General features: G+C 37.2%; 3 protein-coding genes across 9 annotated transcripts; 2 read left to right on the forward strand and 1 right to left on the reverse strand.

Annotated features, from left to right (window-relative positions):
* LOC18793903 (alcohol dehydrogenase-like 7) lies at positions 2,352 to 5,175 on the reverse strand. Of its 2 annotated transcripts, XM_020564909.1 has the most exons (11): positions 5,084 to 5,175; positions 4,818 to 4,953; positions 4,525 to 4,661; positions 4,360 to 4,406; positions 3,905 to 4,230; positions 3,671 to 3,753; positions 3,506 to 3,581; positions 3,312 to 3,376; positions 3,041 to 3,136; positions 2,685 to 2,849; positions 2,352 to 2,585 (listed from the first exon to the last, which is right to left on the reverse strand). In XM_020564909.1, the coding sequence occupies exons 2-11, from the start codon at positions 4,870 to 4,872 to the stop codon at positions 2,466 to 2,468; spliced, it is 1,170 nt and encodes a 389-aa protein (XP_020420498.1). In that variant the 5' UTR covers positions 4,873 to 4,953; positions 5,084 to 5,175; the 3' UTR covers positions 2,352 to 2,465. The 2 variants fall into 2 exon arrangements, with proteins under 2 accessions (XP_020420498.1, XP_007223044.1); XM_007222982.2 differs by lacking the exon at positions 5,084 to 5,175 and having other exon boundaries at positions 4,818 to 4,993.
* On the forward strand, positions 5,884 to 13,782 carry LOC18789503 (large proline-rich protein BAG6). 5 transcript variants are annotated; one of them, XM_020564886.1, is made up of 18 exons: positions 5,884 to 6,117; positions 6,651 to 6,831; positions 7,076 to 7,193; positions 7,801 to 7,899; positions 7,998 to 8,113; positions 8,233 to 8,316; positions 8,622 to 8,807; positions 8,886 to 8,955; positions 9,030 to 9,184; positions 9,924 to 10,088; positions 10,181 to 10,252; positions 10,553 to 10,673; positions 10,743 to 11,054; positions 11,146 to 11,297; positions 11,407 to 11,604; positions 11,946 to 12,578; positions 13,116 to 13,271; positions 13,367 to 13,740. In XM_020564886.1, exons 2-18 carry the CDS (start codon positions 6,703 to 6,705, stop codon positions 13,436 to 13,438), a joined length of 2,838 nt encoding a protein of 945 aa, XP_020420475.1. In that variant the 5' UTR covers positions 5,884 to 6,117; positions 6,651 to 6,702; the 3' UTR covers positions 13,439 to 13,740. The 5 variants fall into 5 exon arrangements, with proteins under 5 accessions (XP_020420475.1, XP_020420485.1, XP_020420478.1 ...); XM_020564896.1 differs by having other exon boundaries at positions 5,885 to 6,117; positions 6,698 to 6,831; positions 10,773 to 11,054; positions 13,367 to 13,782; XM_020564889.1 differs by having other exon boundaries at positions 5,885 to 6,117; positions 6,698 to 6,831.
* On the forward strand, positions 14,042 to 17,322 carry LOC18791739 (cytoplasmic tRNA 2-thiolation protein 1). 2 transcript variants are annotated; one of them, XM_020564924.1, is made up of 10 exons: positions 14,042 to 14,407; positions 14,605 to 14,719; positions 14,836 to 14,978; positions 15,103 to 15,222; positions 15,560 to 15,672; positions 15,754 to 15,846; positions 15,952 to 15,992; positions 16,143 to 16,209; positions 16,350 to 16,461; positions 16,672 to 17,322. In XM_020564924.1, exons 1-10 carry the CDS (start codon positions 14,303 to 14,305, stop codon positions 16,834 to 16,836), a joined length of 1,074 nt encoding a protein of 357 aa, XP_020420513.1. In that variant the 5' UTR covers positions 14,042 to 14,302; the 3' UTR covers positions 16,837 to 17,322. The 2 variants fall into 2 exon arrangements, with proteins under 2 accessions (XP_020420513.1, XP_020420516.1); XM_020564927.1 differs by having other exon boundaries at positions 14,291 to 14,407; positions 14,613 to 14,719; positions 14,876 to 14,978.

Consider the following 17,517-nt stretch of genomic DNA (forward strand, 5'->3'; position numbering starts at 1 on the left):
ATTCAGAAGCAGCAGATAGGATATGCAAGACGATCTATAGTACAGAACCTTCTTAAGCATAACGGCATAAAAAGTAAAAGCGAGAAATTAAAATGCCGAATAAAAATCTTCGAAGAACCATTTCTTACTTCAAGCGATGTATCTGATCCTATGTTCGAACCAAACATTGATACAGTCATGTAGCTACTAAGATAATACTGGGATGCTATTGAACCCAGCATCGTTGGCTTTACATTGTCTTCATTCATCTTGATGCATCCACTGTCTTCCAGATCCTCAAATGTGTTTTGCACTAACCTGCCAAAATAATCAATAAGTAATCAAAGCAATGCCACCGAAAGAGAAAGCATATCCTGATAAAAGAAAAAACAATAATCATGAGAATTGAGCATGGTATTACCTAGACAAGTAAGAGCATGGGAACTTCAGGTTCAGTATCAGTATTGTCCAAGCCAATTACTTTATTTATAAATAACAAAAAATCACTGAAAGAGTATAGCCGCACGGCTATACTATTTATAAAAACAATTTTAAAAAATGGCCGGCGTACAGCCGTTCGGCTAAACTCTTTTTTATTAAAAAAAATAGGGCGTATAGCCCCACGGCCGTACTATTTATGGAAAAAAAAAAGGGACCCGCCTAGAGCCTGGCGCCTTTTTTGTGTGAAGAATATTGCGGCTATACCCTAGAAAATAGTTTTTTTTTTTTTTTTTAAAATGTATAGCCGCAACCCACTGAATAGCATAATCTGAAATTCTCTTTTTTAATTACTTTAATTAGTAATTATATTTCAATTATCATTTACTTAATGAATAATTAGTATTCCACTATAGTAATATATTTTATTTTTATTTAATAATATGTGAGTATTTTGCGTATAATACTTGAATTTTATGAGTATTATTGGAAATTTTTGCAAAAAAAAAAAGTGTATTAAACATGAAAAATAGGCACGTGCATGTATAATACGAGTATTAAATGTGAAAATGCTAAATTCCATATAAGCGTAATAACTCTAGAAAAGTAAAAACTCAAAATGAGACAATAGAGAGTCGTGTAATTGCCTGATAGTAATGGATAATACTTTAAACTACTCTTGTCAATAAAAAAAAAAAAAAGAGAAAAAACAATTAGAAAAAAAAAAATCACAGTATTTATGTAAAGAGTATCGCCGCACGGCTATACTATTTATAAAAAAGAATTTTTTTAAAAATGACCCCAGTAAAGCCTATCGGCTATACTCTTTTTTATTAAAATCCGGAGTATAGCCGCCCGGCCATACTATTTATAAAAAAGAATTTAAAAAAATTTACTCAAGTAAAGCCGTCCGGCTACGCTCATTTTTATTAAAAAAAATTCCGGAGTATAGCCGTTCAAATAGAATATATCACATGTATATAGGGATGGCAACGGGTCAGGTAGGGACCGGGTATGACAATACCATCCCCATCCCCGCCCTCGTCCCCGAACCCATCCCCGTTTATTAGGTTTTAGGGAATCCCCGTCTCCGTCCCCGTCGGGGGACTATCCCTCATACCCGCCCCGAATCTCCGATTTTTTTGCATAAAAAAATATTTATTATACATTTTAACATTAAGTTTCATATTAAATTATCATTCAACACATTCAAATTAACTATAAAGTTCAACTCAACTATTCAAAATCACATCAACATGAAATTCCATAGAAAATTAGGAAGAATTAGGAGAGGGAAGTTAACTTAGGGTTAAACATAAATATTATAATTATTTATTTATTTATTTAAATATAAACAGAATGTTAGATTTTGTGGGTAAAGTATATGGAGGTTCACGCATATAATGATCACTATGCCATATACCATCGAATGTTTGGTTAATAATTTTAAATGTCGATGTGTAAAATCTAGAATATGAATGTTGTTTCTTGTCTTAGCTTGAAATTGCATCCTCTCCATCTCATCATCTCTAGGAGAAATTATAGAGTGGTACTGTATTACCACATCAGCTAATGATACTCCCATTCAAAATATGTCATGTGTCTTTATTTTTTTTTTCACTGTTTATTTTCTTAATTTTATTTTAAAGGGTAAAAATTAGGTTAAAGTCCAGTTGTAAAATAAAATTTGAGTTATTAAAAAATAAAGACACATGGCATATTTTGAATGGGAGTATCATTAACTGATGTGGTAATACGGTATTACTCTATAATTTCTCCATGTCTAGTTCGATTGCATACAGACCAATTTGAAATGTAAAAATGCCGCATTTCTCTTTACCAAATTTTATTCCTTTGTTAAAAATGATAAAAAAAGTCGTCATATATACATAACTGCATGTATTCTTTAGTGGTATTAGTAATAGCTGTAGAGATAGTAATAGTAATGTAGGAAAATTTATTTTAAGTGGTTGCAGTAATGGATAAAGGAGGTCCATGCTTATTGTTAGCAGAGAGTGCATATTAAAGTAAAGGCTGTTACTAACAAATTACTCATTGCACATAGAGATTACACATCGAAGACATTGCCCTTCAATGAGTAAATCAAACGCTTTGTTGATGTCTTCAAACCTCACCTCATGTGTCACAAACTCATCAAGTTGTAGTTCCTGATGGAATGGAAAAAACAAAAAAAATTAGAAGGGTATCCAGCTCCAGGTATAAGTTAGGTGAAAAACAATTTGAATAACAGTTGGCTGCTAAATCACCTTGTCCATGTAACGATTGAGGAGAAGAGGGATATCAGATTTAGGTTTGAGTCCTCCGAATAAGGATCCCATTAGGTTTTTTCCACCATGAAGGATCTCTTGAGAGGGGAGGCTCACCAGTGATGCTGGCTTGTCCACACCTAACACAACTGTTTTTCCCCAACCCTGAAGTTGAAACAAAATATTCAGTATAAAGCAATGAGCTGATGTTGGTTCAACTTCAAACAACTACAGCATACAGGAGCGATATGATGTAAAACAAATTCTTAAAAGGACCAAATATCAGCAAGAGAAAGAAATTCAACAAAAGTAATGATAGGCTATGATAGTGAAGAGGGGTGAGGGCGGACAGAGACCTTTCGGCAGCAAGCGTAAGCTTCTTGCACCAATGATGCCAATCCAACGCATTCAAAGCAATAGTCTGCACCCCCACCAGTCATCTCAATGATCACCTGTACATGTCAAAAAGAAACTGCCAATGCTTAGCTAATTAACAGAGTCAATCAGGGGAAAAGGACCAAGCCCCAAAAGCATACCCACTTTCAATCTCTAGAATAAGTGTGCATAAGAGTACAAAACACTGTAATGAAAACTCCACACAGTTGATGAATAGTTGTAGAGAAAGACCTGGCTAACAGATTTATTCTCACAATTTGCAGGGTCGACAAAGTCAGTGAGCCCAAACTTTTTTCCTGTGCCAATAAGAAACAGTTATCCAAATTCCTCCCGCAAAGGAGGGCATCTCTGCCATACATTCACATGATTATAGAGTTTTTCACTGCCTAAAGGAAAATCAACTACTTCTGATAAGATCCAAATACCAATTTCAAATTTCTGTTGGTTCACATCTACACCAATGATTCTAGTAGCTCCACACAGTCTTGCTCCCTCCGCAACCTGGATAATTCAACCATGGATGTGAGCCTTCTCATACACTCAGTCAAATAAGTAAAAAGATATCCAGAGTAAGTTCTGCAAATGCATACAGCTAAACCAATTGAACCCAGCCCAAATATAGCAACAGTAGATCCCTCCTCCACATTTGCTGTTCTCCAAGCAGCACCAACTCCTAAATCCAAATTTGAGAAGTATCATGTTGTGTTGTAACTTTTGGTGAGAAAAGGATGGGGTTTCTGAAGGCAGTTCAAGTATAAAATTTGCAAACACCACATCAAGTCACTCAAGAATAAGACCAGAGCATAAGGAATTTAAAATAATACCGGTTGATATTCCACAGCCGAGAAGACAGGCCCTGCTTGGAGTTACTGCAGGGTCAATCTTTGTGACATGGGCTATGTCTACCACTGTATACTCAGTAAAACTAGACACGAACAAGAAATGGTATAGAACCTCCCCATTGAGGTCAGTGAATCTGCTTGTCTCGTATCTTGGCATAAAAGGAGAGACCTTGAAGGGGAGTTTTGTACATAGGTTACTCTTTGTCGATCTGCAATCTGCACATTCTCCACATTGCGACATGAATGTTGGGATGACAGTATCTCCTTCAGTTACTTCATTGACATCCTCCCCAACACTCTCCACAATCCTACAACGAATATTCGCATATTAGCTTTGGTCTTTCATTCTTCCCCTTAATTATTTAAGAGTTTTACTTGGTGATTCCAAGAAACAAAAATGCGAATGCCAATAACAAAACCGTATGGTTGGAGCTCACCCGATAGCTTCGTGACCGAGAATTCTTGGGAAGATTCCAGGAAAGTCCTAGCCAAAAAAACGCTATGGATAAGCATCAACAACTTCTTATAACTATTTTTTTTTCTTCTGAATGAAAAAAAAAAAAAGTATGGGTTTGATATTTGATTGACTGACAATAAGCTACCTTCATTTTCCAGAAAATGATATCGCTGTGACACAGAGAGGTACAGATAATTCGAATGCGGACTTCATGAGGCATTGGGGGTGCCACAATGATTTCTTCCATCACTAGAGGCTCACCTGGTTTGCGACTCACCGCAGCTACCGTTTTTTTTTACACACAGATTTACATTGCATGCAACAATGTTATCAGTTTGATTTTCATCATATGACAATTCATTCTAACTTATAAGCAAAGCAAGAGAGTTGACCAATAATCAAAGAAAAAGTTTTTAAAAAGCTCATGAAAAAAAGAACCTCTGCATCGAATAGGCTTCCCTCTGCTTCCACTTGACGACTTCTCAGGTTCCATAGCTAGCTAGAACAGAAAAACACTCACTCTCTCTCTCTCTCTGCGTCTCCGACTTATTGTTCAATCTTCCAGTCAATCTAGCTGCAATTAAAAACGGAAAATTGAACAGCTGATACTTCGCTGGCCAACGAATAGTTTTGGACGCAACTATGAGTAGGTAAAGGAAAGAGACAAATGTAACAAACAAAAACAAGGAAAGAGACAAACTAACAATAGCTTCTCACTGTTATGATGATATCTTCTGTATCCTCATGTAAGTATGCACCAGTCGTTTGGAAAATTGGAATGAATGAATTATGAAATTATATGCAGAGCAGGCGTTTTCAAATGGATATGGAAGTCGTATTAGTACAGCTACTGAGCTACAGTATTATAAATTATAATACATTTGGTTGTTACAATTTACAAAGGAAAAAGCCAATTTCAACTCAGGTGTCGAATGTCAAAACATGTGCGTGTGTGTGGTCTTGTGATTATTTTTTGCGTCAAATCAACCAGAACAGATATATAATAATAATACAACACTTTTTCCTTTTAAGTACTCCTTCTGTTTAATCATTAATTTATTTCTAGAATTACTGTTTTATCGTGTAAATAATACATGTCCTAAATTCTTTCCCACTCAAAGATTGTGGGTTTTTTTTTAGAGTGCAAAAATAAAGGGAGCTCAATACTTTACGCCCTTTTTTGGCAAAACCCTAACATTTAACCGATCGCTGATGCCGGACCTCATTGGTTGTCTTGTGATATTATTTTTCTTTTTTAATTTGGAGCTGTTTGTTGTGAATTTATCTATCTGCCCTCAACTCAACCTGCGCTCATTCCTTAAACTATTTTATAATATTTCAGAAATTCCTAAATTATGACAAAAAAAGAATTACTAAATTTTGATCGAAATTCCTAAATTTAAATTACCAGTGAATGCCATTTCCTAAATTTAACTTAAAAAGAATATTTGTTTTTTAAGCCATTCTAATAATAACTAAATGAAAAGCAAAAACAAATTAGACGCCAATAGGTAGTAGCTAGGTAGTACAACTTTCGTTTTACAGGACCCGAAGGTTCCCGAAATTTCCCGAAGTTTACATTTAGGGCTTTGAAAATTTGCAGGCTCTTTTCTCTCCTACGTATCGTAGTCATCGTCCTCCACAGTTTATAATTAAGGGCTTGCACATACAGCGAAACCGGAATCGGACTTTCCGAGGTTGGGCTTGCCATCGCCGTAGGGGTTGAAAGGACTCTCCGGTATGTAGATTTGCTTTTCGAAGATCAATTTTTTTAAAAACAAAATCTTGGAATTTCTATGTCTCAGCACGATATATATAGGCCCTGATATTGTGGTGCATGCTAACGTTAAACCCAATTATCTTGAATCCGGCATTTGAAGGTTCCAATGCAATGCCAAATCAATATGAGTCTTATAGGGTTTGACTGCAAAACCCTAGATATTTGGCGTTGCTCTGTCATCTGTCATTTCCCTATATTATTTGAAACTTCAGATTCAGCTTAAGATAGCAATAGCATCAGGATTCTATTTCGTTTTGGATCAGACAATTTCTACTTTTTTCCCCTCTCTCTGTAGCGTTTCCCTTCAGGTTGCAGTCATGAATTTTTCACTACGCATGGCCTGCCATTTGGGATGTTATATGCCCATCTATAAACGGGTCTGAATTTGGTCTATGCTTGTCAAATTCCGTGTTTTTTCTGCACATTTTGTACTATCAGGAAGTTTTATCTTTGAAGTTAAAAAAGAAAATGGTGTTCCATTGCTTCTACAGGTAGCTACTAAAATTGGAAACTGAGGTTACTTTCCAAACCATTTCAGCTAGCATGGCAAATCAGCACTCCAGTGAAGGCTCTAGTTCTGGCAACGTTGCCGGGGAAAGTTCTGATTCAACTGTTGAGATCAATATTAAGACTTTAGACTCACAGATATATAGTTTTCAAGTGGAGAAAAATGTGAGCTCATGTCTTCCTCTCGCATTTCTATTTTTCTTGTTTTAACTTAATATTTTGATCACTGTTTATTTATTTGGTGATGTCTTGTATAGTGCTTACTTATTTGGGTTATAGTTTTGTTGTTCTTCCATATTCAAACTGTTAACCAGTTTCTAGGAGCTACATGTTTGTACATCAAGAATATGATCTCTTCAGGCTTGTTTCTTATATATTTGTGATATTAATATATAAATTTTTATTTCAGATGCCAGTTTCATTGTTCAAGGAAAAAATAGCTAATCAAATAGGTGTTCCAGTTGGTCAGCAGCGGCTGATTTTCAGGGGAAAGGTGCTAAAGGATGATCATCCTCTCTCTGAGTATCGTATCCTACCATTTCGCTTTTGATGTATATAGAATTAACTCTGAGATTTTGTTGTTGAAAAGAACACTGAGATCATGACATTGCAACAACTTTGATATATGTAAGTACATGCATACATATGTACATATATATGAGCATACATGAGCATATGTTTAACCGTTGTGGGGATGATTGTATCCTTTTTGGGATATGCCAACCATGCTAAGAACCATATCTAGGTCTGCTAAATATTTTGATCATTTTGGTGTGTTTCTGTGTTCAGGCAGTATGCTTGAAATTTAGAGTAACTGAATTTGATCTGTGCCTAACAGCAGTTATAGCTTTGAGGTTGGTTAATGTATTGTGATCTCAATACATATGTTGACATACAAAGCCTACTGTATGACATTTTTTTTCCTTTTTGTTATCAAACTCTTTTAGGTATTACATTAAGCATTGTTTATCCCACCACTTGAGTTGAGCTCTATTACTAAACCTTTTGGGACCGCCCAAGTCCTAACTCTAATGTATTCATGATAGATCCTTCTTGTCCTGTAATATGGTTTGTCCTACACATCTTACCCATTTATTTATCAGTTTCAGCATATAATTCCTTAACCTCTTCCAGATTTGGAAAATGGGCATACATTGCACTTAGTTATAAGGCAACCATCCCAGTCACAACCTTCATCTGGGACAAGTTCTGGCGACCCACATGTGAATAATGGTAATTGAGTATTTCGTTTTTGGGAAATGTTGGTACTGCAATTTCAGGTTCAGAGTCCTCCTAAGAGATTATATAAGCTTCTTGATGTAATTTGGCAGGAAATGAGGCTAGTGGTGTTCCTCGTGGTCGCATTGGACAGATATCACACAGCGTAGTCCTTGGGACATTTAATGTTGGAGACCAAGGTGAAGGCATTGTTCCTGACCTTAGTCGGGTTCGTATTTTGCTTCTTGTTTTGTGAAAGTAATGGGCTTTATATTTATAAATGGGCCAGGAAGGGTTTCTTAAAGTGGTACTTCTAGAAGCTCATTATGCTATGTTCTTTCTTAGTAGGTTATTGGTGCAGTTTTGAATTCTATTGGAGTCGGCACCCAGGCTACAACTAATGTTACAGGCAACGTACAGTCCACTACTTCGGTGAGCAATGCATGTTCCTTGAAATTACAACCAGATGTGTCTAATATATCTATGAAAATTGTTTGTAAATTCTCACTTGTGGTCTGTATAAAATAAATTGATTAAAGTACTATTTTTAGCATCTGCAACTTAAGCTATAATATTTTTTATTAGTATTTTTTTTTGGAAACTGTTGTAATCTTGAAAAACTGAAGAAAATGTAGCAAGTGCTAAAGGGGTAAGGTAATTTGGTTCCTTAGGAGGATAGTATAAATTCTCATATGGACAGCAATAGCATTAATGTAGTTATGTTGGTTTTCCTGCAGTCAAACAATTCTGGCCAGTCTCCTCACGGAAATGATGCAGAAGGGTCGCATAATGTCATTGGTCCGAACCGAGGAGGAAATCAAGCACAGTCTGGACAGGCATTTCCTGCTCAACCATTCCAAACTTTTCCTCAATCTGTGCAAAGTCCTGCAGCTGCAGCATTTCCAATTCCTTCGTTGAATATGGTATTATTATGATGTCTTGGTCGTATTTCAGTTGATGACATGTATATGACTGCTTATTGTCTTTTGTTTCCTGTTCAGCCAATTCCAGACTCTTTGAATACGCTCTCTGAGTTTATGAACAGAATGGAGCAGGCATTGACACAAAATGGTGATAAAGCATAAGCATTCCGTTATTATTCTGTAAGAAATGACTGCATATGCTAACTTTCCTGATTTATGTAGGTTACCAGCCAAATTTATCTGCAACAAACACAGGAGACGTGCCTAGGGTGAATTTACCTTCCAATGCACAGGGGATGCCCACACCTGAAGCATTGGGCATTGTTCTTCGTCATGCAGAGCGACTTCTAAGCAGTCATGCTGTTTCTGCACTATCTGTAATTTTCCTTGGAAGTCTTTGAAGTTTGCTTTTCCCTGTTGATTTCATTGTTTATGGTCGTGATACATATGCACACAGCAGGAATTGCCCTAGTCATCATTTTGTTACCTTGAATTATTTGTTAGTTTAATACTTTGAAAAGTTATTAACTTTCTCATTTGTTAGAAGAAGGGTTTAGGGCTTGAAGGTAGTTCAATAACAGTGGTGCCAAATGCCTAGAAGTTACAGGGAATACGTCCTTTAATTTACACTCTGGAGCACATCCCTGGTATGGGTTTCAGTGTTCTAGATCCAATTCAATGGTCCAAACAGCGTCCAGTTTGGTTGTTTCTGATTTGGATTGGATCCCTAAATACAAGAACTATCCAATCTTGATCGGTTTGTAGATTTTTGAATCAAATTCAATCCAACCTAGGATTGGAATCCAATCCAATTCAATGTCAATTGCATTGGATAGAATGACGATATATTTCGATAATTAGGTGTAAGCACCTTGTAACAAAAATATTAAAGCTAAAGAAAGTGCTTTCGTCATATCACATACCAAACATTATTCATTCAAAAGTTTTAGAACTTATTTATGTAATTCCAAATGCCTGTGTACTCCCCTATTAAATTGAAAGCTCTATCCTGATAAAGATATGTGTTAAAATGTGATTGATGGACCTTTTCATCCTTCGGTAGTGTATGTGTTAACTGATTATGTGTTTAATTTGTAATTTGCTGCAACTTTGTAGCACATTGCAGGACGCTTGGAGCAAGAAGGAGCATCTTCAGATCCCTCTGTGAGGGGCCAAATTCAGACAGAATTTATGCAAGTAGGGCTTGCAATGCAACATTTAGGTGCTCTTTTTCTTGAGCTTGGCCGGACAATTTGGACACTTCGTATGGGACAGTCTCCTGTATGTTCTTATTGTATCTCAATATGTTTGGTGTAAATATGTGAATAATCGAGTATAGTCGTTTACAATTATTGTGGCCGAAAAATCTACAGGGAGAAGCTGTTGTGAATGCTGGGCCAGCAGTTTATATTTCCCCATCAGGGCCTAATCCCATAATGGTCCAGGTTCGTTGATGTGTATATAATGTATTGATTTTCTCTACATGATATCACATATGGATTAAGCAAGACATGTTATAACTGAATGAATCCAGTGAAAAAGATAGGTATTGGGAAGTAACCCTGATATAATGTAGTGGAGAAGTTAAAAGTAATAGCCATTAGTTCAATAATTCTAGTCATTGTAACAAGGCATTTTCTCCTGCTTGTTGGTATAGCCCTTCGTTGAGCTTTGGGTAATTTTGTTTAAATGATTGAGCTGGCTTAGATGTGAACTGAGCCTGGTGAATTGTGTGTTATTTGCAGCCTTTTCCTCTTCAAACAAGCACAATGCTTGGTGGTTCTGTACCTCAATCAAATCCTATGACTTTTGGTCCTGTTGGTGTTGGAAGTGCTCCAAGGAATGTAAACATTCATATACATGCTGGTAAGCAAAATTCATCATTGACTTGGCCTATGTACCTTTTATGTAGCAATGTAACGCTTTTATCATCAGGTACCTCACTTGCGCCAATTGTTTCTGCAGTTGGTGGTGCTAGGGGAAGTAATGGGGAGGGTATGCCAAGAGAACATCGTAATGGGTCTGTGTCTAGAGATTCAGGTGCACGGGTGCTGCCAGTGAGAAATGTAATTGCTGGCACTATGCCAACATCCCAAACTGGTATTGCAATCTCTGGTGTGTCACAACCAGGTCTTTCTGCTTCACAGCCGCCTTCCGACTCCTCACTTTCCTCCATTGTTTCTGAACTTAATTCACATATTAGAAATTTGGTTGGCAATATGCAAGGAGAAGACGCAGTTCAATCAGGTACCTTGCCGTATGTGCTTTGGATTCTGGTGGATGCGTAGTGTCACTCTAATTCTCCTAAGTTTTTTTTTTTTTTTTTTCCTGTAATCAGGTCAAGAGGTACCCAATGTTCAGAGTTCATCTGTTGGCTTTGAATTGCGTAATGATGCAGGAAGTGAACGGCCCAGTACTGCATTTGTTGATGGAGCTGGGCAATCTAGTGTGCTGCTACCTGGTTGCACATCTGAAGGTGGAGGTCAGAAGGTATTATTTTTCGCGCATTCTTGGAGTCACCCTTTCTATGGTTTGGTTGATTCTTTCATTGATGTAACCCAATCCCCAACCTTAATCTGACAAAGTTAGTAATTGTCAGGATTCAGGAAGTGTTCCTACCTTGAAAGATGATTCAAGATTCCCAGCTGGGGGTCCTCTAAGCTCTTCAAGTGGACAAAATACCTTGGCGAGAAAAGATGAGAAAGAAAGTGGTCCACAATCCAGTGAGAAGCATGATATGACTGAGGGTACAAAAGCTGTTCCACTTGGATTAGGACTTGGAGTTTTGGACCGTAAGGTATGATATTTATGCATCTGTTTTATAGCTTTAAGCAAGAAATGAGCTTGAATAAAATTTGTGTCCCATGGTCCACAATTATTCCATTATGCATTTACTGCTGGTCCTGGTAAGTTGGCTACTGGGACTGTTATTTCAGCAGTTCATTAAAGTAGATATACTAGGCCATATTATGTGGGATGTAGTGCTTGGGTAAGCATTTAGGGTGTAGATTCTACTGGTTTGTCTGTTTTTAGGCTTCCACCTAACAAAACAAAAATAAATAATTAAAAAAATTAATCTGCAATCAACTTACACTTAGATTCTTATTGAGACTGAGACTGTATCATTGATCCAATCAGAGACAAGGCAGGCAGCAAAAACCACCAGCCAAGAATGGTGATGGCGGAATGGCTAGTGCTCCCATCAATCAGAATCAGCAAGTAACAGGTGGTCAGCAAGTTTTGCAGTCTCTTGCATCTCGTGGTTCTGCTGTAAGTAGGATGAACACAAGTGATGAGCCTGCAAGACAAACAGCCCCTGCTATTGGCCAGGTCAGAGATGGTAGAACATTGGGAGCACAAGGTCCTGTTGACCAAGTTGATATGGGAAGCGTGATGTCTCAGGTTCTGCGTAGTCCTGCCCTGAATGGTTTGTTGGCAGGTGTTTCAGAGCAAACTGGAGTGGGTTCTCCTGATGCATTGAGGAATATGTTGCAGAGCTTTACACAGAGTCCACAGATGAGGAATGCTGTCAATCAGATTGTTGAACAGGTTGACAGCCAAGATGTTGGAAATATGTTTGCAGGACTTGGAGGAGGCCAAGGTGGCGGGATTGACATGTCCAGGATGTTCCAACAAATGATGCCAATTGTATCTCGAGCCCTTGGGGCTGGGTCCACTCTCGGCCAACCAAACCCTGTTTTGGAACCTGAATCTCATCAACCATACAATGAGAGAAGTCTTCGCAGAGATGATAATGTCCCAAATCCTGAGGTTTGTATGGACTTCATAACTTGTATATTCATCTAAAGCTCGTTTCTAGATTGCAGATATTAGTTGTTATGTGCTGCTGGTCAAATCCTGCATGGACCACTTAGCTTGAGAGGGAATTTAATGCCTAGACTGAGAGTTATAGTGAATCAGCATATACTAGGTTTCATACTGATTTGAATTAAATTTCTCTTTTTTCTTTTTTTTTTAATAGATACGTTGTTTTTGCAATAAATGTGGTGTTTTACTTTACATGCACATGTTAAGTTTCACTCTTAACATTATCTGCTTCTATCATGGGAATTAAAGTTGATTTTGCAGTGGTTGCTTGGTATGGTTTGTATCTGGGGAATAACTTCTGTATGTGTAGTCTGTTTGTGGAACTATTACTTTTACCCTATATCTGATGCAAAACCAATATTATTCGGACCTAAATCAATTGATATGCATAAGGTGTTGGTTTCTTTTTTCTTCTTTTTTTCTGAATTAAGCCATGAATTGTAATTTTTTTTTTTTTTTTTTCCGTTTCATGCTCTATAGATTAACCTGCAAGAAGTGGTTCAGAGGATTGGGAACCTGAATGCACCAGGAGATGTTTTTCACGCTGTAGTTGAAAATTCAGTTGAGCTGTCTGGCAGAGGAAGCGGTCCACAAGAACTTGTGGATGAGTTGTGCAGGGACGATGGTCTCTCTAGAGTACGTGTTCTATGCTTTGGCATATGTGTCTCTTCTTCAGAAGATGCTATCCATCCTTACCATATTTTGATAATTCCTCCTTTCCACTTGTGCAGGAATACGTTGAGATATTACGAAGGGACATACGTAGACGCCTTGAGGGTAATTCGGGGCAGGACAAGTGTTAATATTATTGCTTTGCGGGCGGGTGTTGCTATGGAATATGGATTCCCATTGTTGGGCGGCATGTGGGAGTGTGGGTTTGCTCATGTTTTTACAAGCTGTCACTTGAAATTTGTTTTACAGGTTGTCGAGAATCTGATGTACAAATTAGGATTGGGGATTTGATTTGCTTTGGATATAGTACCATCTGGTTCGTTGTTGTGTGAACCAGTTCTATAAATTTTTAATTGATTTTTATTGTAAACAAACACATCATCAGATTAACTTACAGTTTTTCAGTAATGTTTGACCACTCAGTTCTACACAAAGATATGTAAGAGGTTCTCTTTTACATTATCTTTTTATTTTCTGGTAATGCCTCTTATAAATGTTTAATGATTCAGTTTTTTATTATCGTATTTTTGGACACAAACACTCAAGAATATGAGCTAATGAGCTCAGCCACTTTCCTACATTAATATCCATGGTGCTACACTCAAACGCTAAAATCAGATTGTAGCAACATCAAATTCGGCGTATAAATGAATCATAAAATATGGATTACAAACGGATTATCGGATCAAAATCCGATCCATTTGGGAGGCGTAGGGCCTTTTTCTTTTCTTTTTGGGTTATTGGAAGGCCAAGGCCTTTATGAAACATATAGAATCGAATGAGTGTTTTCGAAACGAAAAAAATAAAATCAACTTGGAAGTGGGAAAAGGGAGGCGCGCAGAAAAATATTCTACAGAAGTTCCATATTCACTAGTATTAACTATTGACTATTGAGTCGGAAACAATTTCTGAGAGGACAGTTGTAAAAAGTGTGAACTCTTGTTTGTGACTCTCGTTCGCAGCTACTGAGCTTCCACCAAGTGCAGTGACGTTGAATGGAGGAGTCAGCCGACGGCAAGGCCAAGAAGGCTGGGGCTCGCCTGTGCTGCCTCTGTCATCAGAAAAAAGCTGCCCTGAAGAGGCCCAAAACCCTAGAGCAGGTAATTTTGCCTACTCCGATCATGGAAACCTATTTAAACCTACCTTCTGTTTTTTTGCCAAGAAGCTGAGACGAGATACATAAACTCGTCAACTGTATTTTGTGGTACGCGTTTATTATAAAACCCTAGAACAGAACCGCCGGAGTATTTTTATTTCTTTTAGAAAACAAAATTGAAATCGATGATTGTTTATGAAGATTTGCAGGGAGTGTTTCTATGAGGTATTTGAGGAGGAGATCCATCAGGTAATTGTCGAAAACCAGTTATTTAAGCCTGGTGAGCGCATTGCCCTTGGCGCCTCTGGTGGGAAAGGTAAACTAACCAAGCTATGCTTGTAATACTAGTTAATGCCATATTAGATTGTAAAAGTTATGTGGACCTCGGCTTTTCTTCTGATAATTGCTTTTTATGTTATTTAATACTGTCAGATTCCACTGTCCTTGCTTATGTGTTATCGGAATTGAATAGGCGGCACAATTACGGCCTGGATCTCTTCCTGTTGTCAGTGGATGAGGGCATTACTGGCTACAGGGATGATTCTCTTGAGACCGTCAAAAGAAATGAAATCCAGGTGAAGTGAATATCAATTCTGAGTTGCTGGTCATATGTAATGCTTATGTTTTTTTTCATATATATATATATATATTTTTTTTTTTTTCCGTTAATTGACTCTTGTTCAAAATTTCTACTTTCAGTATGGTTTGCCACTAAAAATAGTCTCGTACAAGGATTTGTATGGGTGGACCATGGATGAAATAGTTAAGATGATTGGTCTCAAGAATAATTGCACCTTCTGTGGTGTTTTTCGTCGTCAGGTATTTGTTTTTATTGGAAATTGACTGCTTGTTATTTTTTAGAAATCTTGTATGCATGTATTTAGACATGACTTCAGCATTCATATGTTTTGACAACATCAAAGCTCTGTGGTTACTCCACAGAAACTTATGCTACTTATTATTTAGTTATGAACAAGCAATTAAAGTGGCTAAAACTATTCACACAACCTTGTTTTACATAACATCTATAATTTATAAATTCTAGCATAGATTAGCTTTCTGTGTCATTAAGCATGCAAGGCATGGATAACATTTATTGGTTGTGAGAGATTATATGAATTATTCCACTTAATGGATTTAACTTTTTATCTCTAAGGCCCTCGATCGCGGTGCTGCATTGTTGAAGGTAGACAAGCTCGCTACTGGACATAATGCAGATGATATTGCTGAAACAGTTCTGTTGAACATATTACGAGGTGACATTGCAAGGTACTTCATTGAGGTTGTTCTTTATTATTTTTTCCTCAGCTGGTTTGTGTGGTGAGGTGAATTGCTGGTTTTATTTTGTAGATTGAGTAGATGCACTTCAATTGTCACTGGTGAAGATGGGCCAATTCCAAGATGCAAACCTTTTAAATACACCTACGAGAAAGAGATTGTTATATATCCTTACTGCTGAAATATTCAATACTGATTTCTTTCTTTGATCACTGTTATTCATCTTATAATGAGTTGGAATTAGTTGTGAAGCCTTAACTAGATTTGCACGTATGCATACTTCAAGAGGCTGGACTACTTCTCCACCGAATGTAAATTAGTTTAACTCTAAGCTCTTTCAGATAATTTCGCTTAAGTCTTGCTCTGTTATTTTCACTCCTCCCAACCACCCTTGCCACTATATTTTATGTTTTTGTGCTTTCAGGGTTAGATCTCATAAGCCATTGTTGTCAAAATTGCAGGCATTTATTCACCCAATGCTTATCGTGGTTTTGCTCGCGAGTTCATCAAGGATTTGGAAAGAATAAGGTGGGTTAGCTTGTTGTGAGTCTGTTTAGGCAATGTTTCACTTGTTGGCATTGTAGTTTTCACAAAATTTAATCATATCAGACTTCTGTATGTACATTCCATACTTTTTTGACAATTTACTGCACTTCTTTCTACTGAAGACCTAGAGCCATACTTGACATCATCAAATCAGGAGAGAACTTCAGAATTTCCACTTCTACAAAAATGCCAGAGCAGGGGACATGTGAACGGTGTGGTTACATTTCAAGCCAGGTAAGTTTGTTACTACTTTCACCTTGGTAAACATGTTATCTGATTGCAATATCTGGTTAATATTAAACTCTCAATCTACTTTCGTTATCTGGGTAGAGCTGGCTGGCTAAGCAAGATATCATAATCATCCCGAAGTTCTGGAATTACATTTATTGGTGTGTGGTCATAATTTGATTAGAAAATCTGAACATTTGTTGTTTTATTGTGCAGAAATGGTGTAAGGCCTGTGTTTTGCTTGAGGGACTGAATAGGGGTTTGCCAAAGCTAGGAATTGGACGGACTCGTGGACTTAATAACGATGATAAGAAGGATACAAAGAAAACTAATGGAACCAAAAGCATCGAAAGCAAACAATGTGGAACTTTGGACTTCTGATATAACCTGCAAGGCTATTGTATAAATGTATGATAGTCTCAGTATGGCCAGGGGAAGTATTTCAAGATCAAAATGAGTACTTCAATGTTCCATGTGGCTATTGTGACGAGACGAGAATGATAAAGACACCCGAAAGAGCTGCAATAGGAGCGGACTTCATCTTTCCTCATGTCCTGATAAGTTACAGAATAGAAAGACCGCTGGAGATTCCATATTACCTGTAATTTGGTAATATTGCAGGAAATTCTTTGCAACTCTTGTAACGGTTTTGATGTAGTGGGTAAAATAACTTTTTTTCCGTATCAGATCGTAAGAGGCCTGAGGTGTTTTGAACTTCACTAACTCTAATTATGTAATTTTGGTTTGGCCCTCGAGTTTTTGTAGACCAAGTTGTACTTGTATACCCTACTCATAGGATTCAAGTGTGTAGTAGCTTCCAATTTTGTCAGCAGATTTTCAGCAATGAAAAGATTTGAGTTTTCTGTACTGGATGTACGCTACTTGTAAATTATATCCGTGGTTTCAAAAAAAACACTTGTTTAGAAACCAGGGATATCATTTCTGTTCTTAAAAAGAAATAATCAGTAAAAATTGTTGATATGAAGAAATTGAAAATAAATCATCTGTAAACAATAGTTGCCTGTCCCATATTTTCCTTAAAGAAAAAAAAGCTGCATATTT

This window comes from Prunus persica, chromosome G1, assembly GCF_000346465.2.
Source record: "Prunus persica cultivar Lovell chromosome G1, Prunus_persica_NCBIv2, whole genome shotgun sequence".
NCBI lineage: Eukaryota > Viridiplantae > Streptophyta > Magnoliopsida > Rosales > Rosaceae > Prunus > Prunus persica.

Bases quoted from the DNA above. Each gene is read 5' to 3' on its own strand.
- LOC18791739 (XM_020564924.1), top strand. From the start codon at position 14,303: ATGGAGGAGTCAGCCGACGGCAAGGCCAAGAAGGCTGGGGCTCGCCTG. The intron at 14,408-14,604 runs GTAATTTTGCCT...TTGTTTATGAAG, and splicing joins GGCCCAAAACCCTAGAGCAG to ATTTGCAGGGAGTGTTTCTA. The intron at 15,223-15,559 runs GTATTTGTTTTT...TTTATCTCTAAG, and splicing joins GTGGTGTTTTTCGTCGTCAG to GCCCTCGATCGCGGTGCTGC.
- LOC18793903 (XM_020564909.1), bottom strand. From the start codon at position 4,872: ATGGAACCTGAGAAGTCGTCAAGTGGAAGCAGAGGGAAGCCTATTCGA. The intron at 4,662-4,817 runs GTTCTTTTTTTC...AAAAAACGGTAG, and splicing joins GAAGCCTATTCGATGCAGAG to CTGCGGTGAGTCGCAAACCA. The intron at 3,582-3,670 runs GTATGCATTTGC...TGAATTATCCAG, and splicing joins TGGGTTCAATTGGTTTAGCT to GTTGCGGAGGGAGCAAGACT.
- LOC18789503 (XM_020564886.1), top strand. From the start codon at position 6,703: ATGGCAAATCAGCACTCCAGTGAAGGCTCTAGTTCTGGCAACGTTGCC. The intron at 7,194-7,800 runs GTATCCTACCAT...AACCTCTTCCAG, and splicing joins TCATCCTCTCTCTGAGTATC to ATTTGGAAAATGGGCATACA. The intron at 8,114-8,232 runs GTTCGTATTTTG...CTTTCTTAGTAG, and splicing joins TTGTTCCTGACCTTAGTCGG to GTTATTGGTGCAGTTTTGAA.